The 14,823-nt window shown below is 35.2% G+C and overlaps 1 protein-coding gene across 2 annotated transcripts in view; it reads right to left on the bottom strand.

Annotated features, from left to right (window-relative positions):
• Positions 1–14,823, bottom strand: part of LOC111151021 (NIMA related kinase 7) — a 149,857-nt gene that overhangs the window by 13,747 nt on the left and 121,287 nt on the right. The window contains exons 8-9 of one of the 2 annotated variants that reach the window (XR_002640835.1): positions 11,361–11,455; positions 7,116–7,251 (exon numbers count right to left, since the gene is read on the bottom strand). Coding sequence is in view for 1 of the 2 variants with exons in the window: in XM_022508726.1 (XP_022364434.1) it covers positions 7,116–7,229; positions 11,361–11,455 (209 nt within the window). In the remaining variant the exon portion in view is untranslated. The remainder of the gene's footprint in view (positions 1–7,115; positions 7,252–11,360; positions 11,456–14,823) is intronic. The other variant, XM_022508726.1, reaches the window with a different exon arrangement.

The following is a 14,823-nucleotide window of genomic DNA, read 5'->3' as shown; positions in this document are numbered from 1 at the left end:
AAACATTTTATGGTTTATGTTATGTCAAAAAATTTATTTAGCTTGCATTACTTAACACACATTTGTAAAAACATGTACTTTGGTTTTTTTTTTTAAATTGTTTTATATAACAAGATAAAAAAAAGGCAAAATAGAGGTCTGAATACGCAAAGCCTTTACAAAATCAGAGAAGAAAAAAAAACGGCTTAATTCAGATGCTTATGGTAAATTTAAAAAGCAATACAGAAACATTTAATTGAGAAAAAGCATATAGGAAAATAAAATGAGTTCTTTATAACATTTCTACAGGATTATGAAATCAGAAGGTCATACAGAAATTAATGAATATTATTTGTTTTCAATAAAGTGCAGAAAATACTAATATACTAATATATATTGGTATCTATATTTCCAAAGAAATATCAAAGCATATGGGTTAGTACCAGAAATATTAAAAAGAAGAGAGTGTTAACAGCCATTGTTGTCAGGGTGATAACCCAATTACGTATCAAGTTCAGTCACGTACAGGTAATAACAATAGGGCTCTTTGTGCATTATAGCTTTAGGTCACTAACACAATTCTCAATAGAATAATAAAGACTGGTGCTATTGGTACTGTTTCTTTTTCACCCCCATCTTAATCCCTCTGAGACCAATTATATTATATCAGCCTCCCAGATATACCCAATTTCCATCTACCCAAGGACACATTTTAGCACCCCAAAGTGGGTCTAATACATTAAAGTACACTATATTTTGGAGCTTTAGATATTTATACAAAATGATTAGGCGTATCCAACTTGTACACCAAAGCATCACTAGTGACTGACTTGGGGGTAGAGGGAAAAGGGAAAAGAAAGCAATCTTACACAGATATAAGGTAATGTAATGTCTATATTTCACAACTGAAGATCATTCTGTGTGTCTTTTGAAAACTGTGAAAGTCTTACAGAAAGTTACATGGTTTTATAGGATCCCACAGGATATGTGAAATACAGGGCACCGTTTTGGATTCGTGTCTTTAAGGAGCAAGTCCCCTGTGCCACTTCAGAAGCACTAGTGAACAAAGGACCTGCTTAAATATATTTTTTAAACAAAAATGGAACCTTCGAAGCTTAAAGATCTAATCTTATATGGCAACTCTAAATAAGGCAGTCAATTGATATTATAAGTGATGAGACTATCTAACTTAATAAACCCAATTTTAAGAAGGAAAATCAAGTATTATTACCAGTATTTGAGATAAACCTCCAATGTTAAGTTAATCTTAATAAATAATGGCGCAGTTACATATTTATTATTATAAACAGTCTCATCTCACTTAGCATTGGATTACATGATTATAAGGATACAGAAATATTGTGAAAACAGATTTAGCTCCAAACATTAATTGTGCCATTTAATGTAACACCTCTCATTTAAATATTCTTGGGATAGTGTATTAGAAGAATCTTCCAGCACCAGTTTAAATAACATTGGTTAACTTCGACTAACAACTCCAGGGAATTTATAAAGTTCTATTAAAATTTGTGAATCTAGTACCTATAAAATGGAACTATTTAGACTGCTCAAAAGCTTAATCAACTTAGTTTAACTTCAAAATATGCAAAAATAATCTGTACCTGACACTTTCAGTTCTTCCCTCATATACACAAAGTAGTTCTTTTATGCCTTAAACATTAAGTTTTTGTTACTGACTCAAATTTCTTAAGAAGCTTCTCTAAATATATTCTGAATTTATTTGTTTTTAAAAGAATTTATTTTTGAGAGAGAGAGAGAGGGACAGTGATAAAGAGCATGAGGCAGGGGGAGGGGCTGCAGCAGAGGGAGCCCAATGTGGGGGTCCATCCCAGGACCCCGAGATTAGGACCTGAACTTAATGACTGAGCCACCCCTGTACCTCTAGTGCTAGATATTCTCAATTAGTGCATATAGGTAAAGCAGAGGGCTGCACCACTAAACTAGTTCTGGGAAGGTAGAAAGATAGAACAAAACCTTCCCTTCCTGCCTTCCATTTCTCTTAAAAAAAGGGGGAGTGGGAGACTAAGGTAAAAAGAAGTTCGTTATTTATGAGGTAAAAGCTTAGGAGAGTTCATTCATTCTCCATAACTGCTTTGACTAGATGTGACCTTTCAGGCTGATATTTAAGAAGATAATTGTGTACTTGAGAAGCAGTCCCATTCACTGATTTTTAATAAAAACAGATACCTTTCTACCTGTGAGCTGGAGATAAAAAGTGGCAAAACGAACACACTTAATGCACAACAAGAGAAGGATTAAATGATCTGAAAATTGATTACTGGCTCAATAATTCTATTTCCCAAATTACATTTTGGTTTCCCCAGGAATAAAATGAAGATGGCCTACTGAATTAGCAAGTTCTCAAAAATGTAATTAGAAGACAACCACAGATACTGTGTCCTACACAAGTTTTTCTTAGTTATGATGAACTTAAAACGACCCCTAACCAGCTAAGTATCTGCCACGGCCATCAGGTCAGACCCACAGGCGCTGCCCATGATACCGCTGACTTCACTGAAGAGCCTTTAACCCCCTCACCAGTGCCCAGTAGGTGCTGAATTTCTTTTACACACAAACCATTGTTTTTTCAAATCCTCCGTTTAATTTCTATTTTCTCAAACCAAGATCACCTTATTCTCCCCTACTTATTCCCATTTTTCACTTCCGTCTACAAACCCTTGACTCAACTTTTAGAGCTTCCATCCAAGTTTCTCTGTTCAAACCTAAAATGAAGACACATCTGCTAAAAGCATCACCAAGGTACAGTTCTGTTCAATCTTTCTCATGTCTTCACTATTTAAGTTAGGAATTTTTTTTACAATAAATAAAAAACATTGAAAGAGAATCTATATTCTGCATGATGTTAATGCTCAGATTTTCAAGAAAGATGTTGGCTGAAAAGAACTCAGTTGCATTCTGTACTTTCTAAATAGTTATACTGTTTTTTTTCTTCAATTTAAGAGTCATGAGATAATTTAGTGAACAGTGAAAATGAATACTTTTTTAGGATTTTATTTATTTATTTGACAGAGAGAGAGTGCATAAGCAGGGGAATGACAGGCAGAGGGAGAAGCAGGCTCCTGACTGAGGAAGGAGCCCAATGCAGGGTTCGATCCCAGAACTCTGGGATCATGACCTGTGCCGAATGCAGATGCTTAACTGACTGAGCCACCCTGGTGCCCTGAAAATCCATACTTTTGATGACCACTCCTGTGACTCTCAAAGAAATTAAATACTGAAACTGAAGGAAAAAAAAAATCTGTTTGTCTTATTTTCCAGTAAATGGACACTGGGCATTCCAGAAATGACACTGCTTGCTGATAAGAACGGAAAGTCATATAATGGGTAATATCATTAAAATAAAATCATCATAGCTTCTGGCCTGTCTTTTGAGTAATTTTCTACCATTACTGAATGGAGAGATCTTTGGAGAAGTTTCCCTCATTCACTCAATTGTCAAACAATTGGTGCATTTATATTTTTATTCATTTATTGCTTTAATTTCACTCTTTCCCTTCCTCATTCCCTCAATCACTGAACCTTTTTAATATGCCAGGCCCTAGAGAGACACAGATTAAAAAGCAGTTACTGTTCCTCAGCAGGAGCTAGACAGGGGTGAGGGTGTGTGTGTGTGCGTGTGTGTGTGCTCACGCACAAAGAAACAAGTGTCATGCAGTGTACTGCCAAAGTGGGAGTGGGAGTGCAGATATGCGGAGAGAAGAAAAGGGAGCAAGATAACTTCATGCAGAAAATGATGCCCAAGCTTTTCTTCGAAGAGAGAAGTTTGCCTGGTAAAGAACCGGGGAAGGGATGTTTCAGAAAGAGTAAACAGCATCCACAAAATCATGGAAATTCATGGAACTTTCAGTAGAACCTACACTGGTAGAGTGGGGGAAAGAAGAGTGTCTCCTGTGATCCATAAGTCTGGAGAGATAAGCTTGGGTCAGATGACAAGGGGCCTTTTGAGTCATAATTCCTTGTACACAGTAAATATTCAATAAATGTTGGCTTCACAGATGTTAATTTCACAATCACTAATGATACCAACTTTAATTAAACTTAAGAGATATCTAAGGAAAAAAAACCTATCTTTTCAACTCAAGATTTTTAGGGTTAAGTATAGTAGTTTCCCACTGATATATGGATGAGATCATTACTGGAAAAAAGAGAATACTGAACACCAAAAGATACTGTCATAAACAAAACTATTTTACTAAGCTACAAAACATACATACCCTAATATCATTCATGTACAGCTGACATATTTCAATCTAGAATCCTAACCATTTATACATAATAATAATAACAGCATAATTCAAAAAAGATCTGACATACAGGCTTATTTTTCCAAAGGATACTCTTTCTTATTTTTGGTTTGTAATGCTTAAGCGTATCTATTTTTTTTTTAGGATAAAAGATATTTTAAAAACTCCCAGCTTTTAAACTCTGAGTTCTTCTAATTGGAATGACTATACCTAGAAATAAATCTTACAGAGTTCCTTATTCCTACTGATCAAGGCTGGTTGGGGGCATAGCCAATATTTTCATGAAATGTTCCCTTCAAAACCTCTTCAGGAAACAACCTTAAAAACTTAACAGTAGCTAACTCAATCTGATAAGCTTTCAAACAGATATTTAGTGGTACATTAATTTGCTTAATTTTTTCATTCTTCAAACAGTTACAGAGACTGCTACCATTTCAGCTGTAAAATGGACACCTAGTGAAAGTTCACTGTTTAAAAACTTTACATTCCACTTTTCATTGTTTCCTATCTTCTGGCATGCTAAAAAATTAAATGGCCATTTGAACACGGGAAAGATGGAAAAAGCTTACTATATAAGGAAATATTTAAGATATCCTTAAAGTATGGCAGCATCAAATCTGTCCAGGTTTTTTGCTGCCATAAATTCTGAATAATTATCTTATAAACAGAGTTCCTGCTTAAGGAGAGAAAATATTTATTAGCACATCTGCATTTCAAAGCTCTTGTTCTGAGAACTTCTCTACATAACCGAACAGACTAAAGTAATGTAATTAGTCTGTATGTTTCATACCTCATTTTTGTCGTAAGAATTAGCTTCCATGTTTACCTAGTTTTATAGCTTCCTAGTTCCCCACAGCACAAGGACGGATTTTTACCCACATGAGGCGCTGCATGTCCTGTCTTTTCTGGAGAGTACGCCATAGAACGTGTTTTGCTTTATATCTCTTTTCGAAACTGGTAACTCTACAGAGTGAAGTAAAAAGTGGAATCTTATTTTCCTCTCCCAACTCTAAGACCTTCTTCTATCTGGGCCAGACTTTGATATTTGCCCCTTGGCTGAGAAGCCGCGTATCCAGCTTCACACTTAGCTGCAGTAAAGTAGCCCTGCAGGCAGGCTGACTTCAACGGACCACTAGTGGTATCATCATTAAAATCCTGCTGAAGGTCACCATGGTAACCGCCTGCTGAGGCTTCACTGCTGCACTCGGCATCTCCTAATCAGCTACCATGTGAAATGCAAATTCAGACAGTCTGAAAATTAGTCAAGAAGAATAGGGGATGAGGATGCAGATACGTGAAATATTCATGCGCTTCATGGAAAAAAGAAGACAGCATGAATGACACAACAAAGAGCGGCCCCTGACATTCTTGCCATCATTTTGCATTATTGTTCACACCCTACTGTATTTCCAGGCCTAGAGTTCTGAAGTTGGTTTTGTGAAATGCCATCTTTATATTCTATACCCAAAATAGTAATTAAAAATGGCTAACATAACAGCATTACCATCAAATAAAGATAACACTTCTAAATTATCGTCACTGCCTTAAATAAGTTTATTTTAATTACCTGAATACAAAGGCTATGAAACAAACAACAACAAAAAAACCCAGGCATCGTTGATTATTAGTATCAAAACCATGGGGGAAAAAGGTACTTATAGCATTCTAGGGCCTCAAGTGCTTGACGTATGGTAAAAATTCTTTAGAGATATTTATTATTCAAGTTACACGGACTCAATTTTTCTTATATAAAATTCAAACTGATTGCTATTCATTGCAAGATAGAAAGAGTGACAAGACTACCTAATAAGTGAATGTTATCATTGTTTTATATTTTTCCTTTGCTCCTTGCCACCTCCCTTGGGCAAAAAAATCTGTTGCTCATGAGAGGGTGAGATGTCCTATCTCAAGATGGTGTTTTCTCTGGGTAGATTCCCCAGTAAGCTTTCCAAAAAGAGTTATGTGAACACATTTAGTTAACCCAAGATACTGCTGTTCTGCCCATCTCCTCCTTAAATACTGGCAAAATCACTATGTACTGGGCTAAAATGGGAGATGTTTTGTTCAGTGAAAAACTGTACGTTGGCTTGAGCCAAAACAACTCATTTCAATGGGTTACCAAAGCAAGTAGGGATTCAGACTCAGATTCTAATAGAGTAGAGTCTTCTAAAATTTTCAGTCCCATCCAGTATACATGTTAACATGTCTGCTAATGAAAACCTCAGAACATTTCCTACAGGACTCTGATTGCAGCAGGGAGGTGGTGACGGGACAGGCATGGTCAAAGGAGGTAGGGCAAAGCTGAAAGAACAAGGCTGACAGACACACAGCTAGGAGATGGATGTTTCACATTTTGGAAAACACAGATGAGAGGGAAGGTATAATCAGCCATTACAATAAGCAGAAAGTTACAATGGTTGCTCTGAGGCTGTGAGAATGAGGAGTGGTCTTATTAAGAAGGGCACCAGACACGCTGGTCAACCTGAGCTGGGGTCTGAGCATGCATTCTGCCCTTTGCCATGTTCAGAAGGCTGCAGAGCCAGCTCTCCTCCCCACTCCTAGGAAGTGACCAGTTGCACACCGCATGCTGTGCTGTGCTCCACTCCACGTTAGGAACTGCAGAGCCAACTCTTTAAACAGTAAGTCTCCAAGAGAAGGAAAACAGAATGGAAAGTGCTATTTCTGCTACCATATTCATCATGTGTGTTGCTGGACAGGAAAAACAAACAAATAAAACAAACAAACAAAAAAAACCAAAAAACAAAAAAACAACAACAAAAAACTCTTCATAAAATGCTAACATTAGCAAAATGAACAACAGATAAACACATGGACTGAAAAATGACTTACTTCTTCTGAATAGTGATCTGAAGGAAGGGGTGGGTAGTCACACTGTTCTATCTTCTTACACAGCGAGTACAAATTCATTTTGTCACCATAGAAAGGACTCTGTAATGCAGCCATCTGTAAAATGCTCCCAATGAAACTGATATAGTTACATGTTAACTTTTAAAGGTGATTTTATCAAGTATATTAGACTCAGGTAGAAAATAATTACAAAGACTTTAAATAAAGTTATCTGGGCATTTTGATTTTTATGAATCTTCCTTTCTGAGAAGTATTTAGTAAGTTCTAAAAATCTTACTTCAATTTTGGGGTTTTTTGGGTCAATATTTAAAATACCGTAAAAGGGAGAAATGGTTAGCACATACTTATATATGTATATACATACATATATGACATAAAGTAATACTAAGAAAAAGAACATAGAGTAACTTAAAACTCTTTGTAAATACACCGTCATAAAAACAAGTAATATATCTCATGACTAATCAGACATCGGTGGTATGTATCAACCATGCAATAGTTAAAATATCACTAAAATGAAACAGAAATTAAAATGAATTATAATCTAAGCAACAGTTTAGAGAGTAGAATATACAGCATTTTATACATGACAGTTTCTGCAGTAAAGGGTTATTTTGAGAGGAAAAAAAAGTCTTCTCAATCTGAATGTTATGACTGACTCTCAAGTGGTTTACAATGAACTAGAACTTCTTTTCTTTGGATAATGTCTCAAAAACACTAAATATGTTCAAAAGCTCTCTGAGTCATAGCCGCTGCTTGGAGGCATCTGAATGAGATTTCTATGCAGGGAAAAAAAAAAAGACTCAAAAATGATCAACTTTAAAAAAGACATTATTGCATTTAAATTTATTTTAAGACAAGGTTCTAACTTGACATTTAAAGTGCAAGCAAGTACTGTGGTAAGCAGGGTTACAAACTAAAAAATTCAATTTAAAATGTTCGCATCCTGTTCAAAACCTTCTAAATCTTTGAACCGCAGCAGCGAGAATACAACACGGAGTGCGAGGCTGCCCCAAAGTCAGTCACCCTTTTCTACATGTGCTAATAAGTTTGATTTTGGAAGGACAATGTGTACATTCCCCAGACAGGCAGAGTGTGTGTGAAACACGCTAGTCCATGCTGTGCTACTCAGTGAGCGTCAGTGGGGACAGGACAAGCTGAAAATGGCTCTCATCTGTCTTCTGGTGCTCCAGGCAGAGCTTTAACTCCTTCAGAGCCTTAAACGAGGAGGGGATGACACTGGAAATCAAACCTGCAAAGTAGCCTGACGTAGTTTTACTTAGCCTACATTTTATATGAAACCTACATAAACCTGTATGAAACCACCTCAGGAAAGGCTGTTCCACACGAGGAGAGAAAAGTAAAAAGAATATAAATGGCCCTAAACATGTAAAACCCTCCATCTGAGAGGAAATTTCTAGAAGAGGAGCTATCAGTAATAACATGTATTTGTTTTGTTCCGTTTTAAAATGCAAGGACACTTGATACAGAGTATTATAAGGGCACCTTAAAAAATACACTGTATAAATAAACTACAGTCTTTCCATGTTTGCAAAAACCCAATGTAAATGTACATATATTCATTATCATATGCTAGGAGTTCATTACAGTACTTTTGTCTCAATACTGCAGTGTTAAAAAAAAAAAAAAATCTGAATGTCCCCTAAGGAGTTAAAACAGGAATAGTATATTTTCATGCATCTCCTGCTTTGACAGATGAAAAATGTCAACTGTCCTGTTTTTATTTTCAAGCTTTTGCACTATTCATCTGGTTCATTAGTGCATCTCGATGCTGCCCCTGACAGCTGCTCGCCCTCTCCTCCCAGCAGCTGAATTTTTCAGGCTAATTTGATCCTCCACACTGAGACGATCGCTAGAATGATTGACTTGCTCCCTGACCTCCAGGGTCTGACTTTCCTGATTAGTATTCTGGGGGTGTCGGAGGGACGAAAGCCCACTGTCTGTCTTCGGGGCTGGTGGCAGCTCTCTTTTTTTTGAACTGTAAGCCACCAACCTACAACCCTGTAAGGATGCAATTGCTGCGCTGAACAATAAAGGAAATGTGTAAAACCTACTTTTCCATGTAAAGGTCCGTGTAGCAAAAGCACAGCATCTTGATTTTAATTAGTAAAGTCTACTTTGTTGCATATCAATTAAAACTGTACTGCTAGTTTTTTTTTTTTTTTTTAAGGTTTCAGGAATATTTGAAAGTCTAATTTTCTGAGTTTAAAATACATTTTCAAAAAAGCTTCCTACTCCTTCATTGTTAATAGTAAATTCTTACAGGGATATAATATAAAATGTCCATGAGAGGTTGTGGCCAATTTTTTAAGACTAAGTTCCTGGGTATTTCTATTAACATTATATTGAAACATAACTGGAAGGAGATAGAATATAAAGGTAAATGAAATCTTTAGAAAAATTTTAGTTCTTCCACATGACCTGCATAGAGGAACTGAGAAAATTCACTGAGATGAAAACCAACGTTTATCATGATAAACACTTTTAACTCAAAATCATCCACAACACATAAAACTCACAGCTATAGGAGTATCCAAAGAAATAATTTCTATTTTGGTGATCATTTTAAATACACATAAAAGTGGGACACTGCCTCTCAAAGGCAAATTCAGAATGTGAAGAATTATTTCAGTTTTGACATAAGAATCCAGTAGCCCTAAAAGAATTTGCAAACTTCTCAAAAAGCATTACCTTAATTGAACTTTTTCTTTCTCATTGCTAAATTTCATCTTGTTGGCGCAAACCAATTTGCTGTTTACTTTCAGGTGTTTAAAAAGGAAATGCCACTTTGATAATATTCGACTATGGCCTGAGGAACCTAACGTTACCGAAATAAATATAAAATATTTAAAAATGTACTTAAAAAAGTGACTTTAAACATTAATTTAATATAATCAAACCAATTCTTTTCAGCATTATATCAAATTAGTAACAGAATATAATATAGTGAGCATAGTCTCTTTTCATCTCATGTGCATACCTAAACACATGTTTTGCCATATCACTAATTCATAATTTTTCACTAAAAAATTGTCCTAGTAATGTTACTGAAGAACATTTAAAAATCTGTTCTTTTAAAGTGGTAATTAGTTACTTTACTAGGAAGAACAAAATAAATAATCTCAGGTTCCTTAAATTAAAGAAATTTGAATCTGTAAACTATAATAATTAAAGATCATGATATACATTAAAAAATAAACCTTCTAATGCTCTACTTCCAAGTAATGTTTGGGCAATTAAAATAGATGATCTCATGATGTATTTCATTTAAGTCAGGAGGACAGGAAATACAAAATACAGAGTAAGAAATATACTGGTTTCCATCTATCCACTTTGGACTTCTTTTGTATACATTAAAACATGAAAATGATACCATGTATTATTTTCCTTCATTTTATTTTATTAGTTACTCAGATGTAGACTAACCTTTAATTAGCAGCTCTGACTTAAAGCCTGAAATTACTAGGAAAATGACCATTTGATTAAAAAATAAATTTACATAAGTCAGTAGAGTCTTGAGAGCTTTTTGATACCATTACTCTGAACATGGATGTAAAATGTGCTTTTACATAATATGCTTTTTTTCTACCCATCCAAATTACTGGATTGAAATATGTGTTAGAGGATATACCTAGATGGTTCCATTTTCCTTTGACAAATTATAACCAGTAGAACAGGAGAGAGACTATTTCACTCAGCTTTACCAAAGCAACTGTTACTCATGGAAATGAAACAAAGTGGCAACCTAGAAAAATTATCTATTTGCCTACTATCCTTAAAGCTAAATTATTCTAAGTAAGAGCAAAAGAAATATTGGAAAAGATATTTACCATTTACCATGCTTTCATGTTTTAAATCCATTCCATACCTCTCCTGCTATGCATGGATAAGCAAGTTATTTTACAGATGTTCAAATGTACATTTTTATAAATAAGATATGCAGGGAAACAACATATTAACATTAGAAACATTTTTAAAATAAAATTATCCCTAAAACTTAAAAATATTTAGAGGAGGCAAATGTGCAGGAATGTATAGTTTCCATTATAAAAGCAGCTACTAAGTCAATGGATTAACCCTTCCTAATTAAAAAGCTAATTCTTAAACACCATCCAGAAAAAAATAAGTGTATACTATAAGGATAGAGGAAATCTATAACAGTAACTAAAAATACATCAATATGTGAACTCTATCAACATTACCTACCTCATACAGTAGACAGCCAAGAGACCAGATGTCAGATTTGAAGTTGTATCCATTTTCATGTATTCTCTCTGGAGACATGTAGTAAGGAGTGCCCACTGCAAAAAACAAACCAAACCAAACAAGAGGAATATAAAAATGAAGATGCAGCTGTGGTAAGAAATTCTACCCACACTATTCTGGATTAAAATATGTCACCAAAATCACTCATTAGAATCAGGAAATTGTTTCTGCGAATACTTAAAACTATTTGATTTCCTCTGCTCCCTGACCCTTAAGCAGCACATCGACATCCATCCTATATTAAAAAGGGTGTGGTGAGTTAAACTTTTGATCGATTCAGGAAAAATCTAGGGAGCTTAACTAAAGGAAAAATGAGGAATTCTAACAAGAAAAATCTACTTAAGCGATTCACATTTGGCTTCATTTATTTTGAAAAAAATATGGCTTGCATATCCCAAACAATTAAGCATAATCATATAAACATTTACTTAAATACAAACATTAATTTATAACAATTCAGTAGTGTGTATAAATAAATCTTGCTCATTAACTTTTAATAGAAACATTCCCTAGAATATAGCTGTAGCTTTTAAAATTACAAGTGATATAATCACTAACCTTCAGTACCCTACTTACTACCATTTTAAAAAGGAACAACAGACTTTTGTACACCAAAGGGTTATATAATAACATATGTGAAAGTTCACTGACACCTCTGGAAAATTGTCTGGGTTATTATTACTGAGACTTTTTCTTAAAGACAAGATCCTCCAGATAATTTTTATTTTTGATTCTTTTGAGTTGCTTATACTTGTTTCCTTTTTTTTTTTTTTAATGGCCATTTTAGAAAAGGGTAACATAATAAATGATAATGAAATAAATTAATACTTATTAAGCATTTAAAATAGGCAAAGCATGTATGTCATAGTTTGAAGGGTAAAAACACTTACGTGACTTTTAAAGTGAGTATCTTCAATTTCGAATTTAGATGGCTACTTCAACACCATTAGCTTAGGGCTTTTTGCCAAATACAGAGTCCAGGTTTGAGAACAATATTTTGGAATTTTACTTGCTTGAGGCAAAACCTCCCCAAAATATGCTGCTACTCACGGAGAGAAGGGCATTCTCCTTTTTCTATTAATTTTCAAGAACTCCCCAGATATTTAGGGTAAATCCTAATGAGACTGTAACTCCCAGTACTGAACAGGGAACAGAGTCACACCAATAATCAAAGCATTTTCCTCAAAGGCAGGAGTCAGTTTTCCAAAAGAATAAGGTTGTAACCTAATAGTTGTGTGTGGAAACTACACTGTGCTAAAGCTGAAATCATCACCAATCGTGTATTTGCAAGAAATCCTACCTAGTACTGGAATCCATTTTTACTAATAAGGGGGATAGTCCTAGTCAGAATAGACAAAAGGGAAGTATTTATGGAAGTGAAGAAATGAAGACAGGCACACAGGAGGATAAAATATATTTAAATAAAATATGAACTATTCACACAGGCAATTAGTAAAACAAACCTTAAGAAATAAATTATCTCGGTGTAGCATCTACTCTGAAGACAGGTAAATCTGCCAATCTCTGTCGGGGTCAAAAAAGCCAAGAAACTTTCGGAAATAGCTAGAGTTTTAAACCATCTGAACTGTTACTGGTTAAAATAAACACAAGCTCTCTAGCTTTGGGAGTTCCAACCCCTTTCCCTTATCCTTTGCATTCGCGACACCGATTACCAGAGGTATTTACACCCTTTCTCCATTTAAGGAAGGGTGGTGGGTCTAGCTGGAATAATCAGGGGCTGTGCACAGGCTCCTGGTTTCAGGACATAAAGCAAGTGACTGGCAGTGAGGAATGTGCAGAGAGAGGCTTCACGGAATCCACAGGGGGGCATCTGAAAACACTGAGGCTTGAAGGTTCAGAGTTTACCAAAAGCAAAGGTAATTTTAACCAGTAGCTCTGGGAAACCTGCTGATACATTAGGGGTTTGATATGAGTGTGAAAGATTGATGATAGGGAAAAAGAGGAACAAATGCTAGCATTTTACAGAGATTAGCCCCCACATAACACCTTAACTGCAACACAACTGAACTCACAGATGACCCGCGAGTGAAGGAAACAGAGGAAAAGAATGATCAGGAATTCCACTCAACTAAACTTATCATGTAAAAAATTTTCATGTGAAGAAAAGCCTTTTCTGGGGAGCTGCTGGAGGTCATTCTAAAAAATGGCATATTGGGTCGACACTGACACTGTAAACTTAGACACTGATTCTTCTTCATTTTGTCAACAGCAAACTTCCTTAGGCGAAATATGCACATTTTATTTTAATATTTAAATTATATGGACCTCCAAGAGATATGAAAATGCAAATCTAAGGATGCCACTCACCTTTATGACTGACACATTTCCAAAAGAGTCATTATGTAGGAAGAAGAGAAAGTTTGTATCCTGCCCTACAATTATTCATCACATTGATTCCTCATTAGTGACTGAGCACGGCCGAAGAGGGAGTTTCCACTTGCTCCCTCTTACATGATCCCTAAAGTGCGCCTCCACTGTGGACAAGGGCTTTCCCGCTGATGGACACTGGGCAGAGAGGTTGAACCCCGTCAAACCAACAGACCCATCCTTCCTCTCTATCTAGCAGAGAGGTCGAAAAGTTTAAATTGCTCAGAAGAACCTGAAATACATTTAAATGCAGGGATAGGTCTTCCACATTTCAAACTTAAGGGATGCACAACTATTTCCTAAAAGCCTTTTTTAAAAATCCGCGACAGCTGTGTCTATTATTTCTATTGCCACAAGAATGTTGTGACTTCTTTTAACAGCTGTACAAGGAAAGGGAGAGTTGTAGAGTGATATGATTAGACATGAAATGATCATGCAAATTACTATGTACTGAGGGGCATGGAGAAACAGGTTGCGTAATTTCACTGATCTTTTGAGAATTTATGGTGGTAGCTAAAATGAGAATGTATTTTACTAGAGCAGGTACTTATGCCATTTCAACCTCCTGATAGGCATGAAAGTAAGAAATGGATGATAACGTCATTAAAAAAAAAAAACCCAACAGAGAAAGGCTGATTTTAGGGAAAAATTGCTAACATCTGAAAATGCTATCTGACTTTTCTTTAAAATATATGAAATCATTCAAATGTAAACAGATTTTAATTCCATTAATTGACTTACTCCTAGTTAAATGAGGAAAGTTTTATATTTTATATACTCTGTTAACAATACATACATTCTAAAATTTATCCTGAGCAAAAGACTGATTTTCAGAAGTTCTACATTATGTTTAAGAGAGTCAAAAAAATTTTGCTAACATGCTGTTATGGAATATATGACTAAATTAATTAGTAACTTCCCTTTTATCAAAACAAGTCATATGCAGAATTTTTTCAACATTTAGTAGCATAATTTCTGCAAAGACTTGAATTGAGAAAAACAATAGCACTATGGA

Source organism: Enhydra lutris, unplaced genomic scaffold (assembly GCF_002288905.1).
Source record: "Enhydra lutris kenyoni isolate GAN:26980312 unplaced genomic scaffold, ASM228890v2 scaffoldscaffold25, whole genome shotgun sequence".
In the NCBI taxonomy this organism is placed as follows: Eukaryota; Metazoa; Chordata; class Mammalia; order Carnivora; family Mustelidae; genus Enhydra; species Enhydra lutris.
Note: the sequence above shows the minus strand (reverse complement) of the source record. Positions and strands in the feature narration are given on the sequence as shown.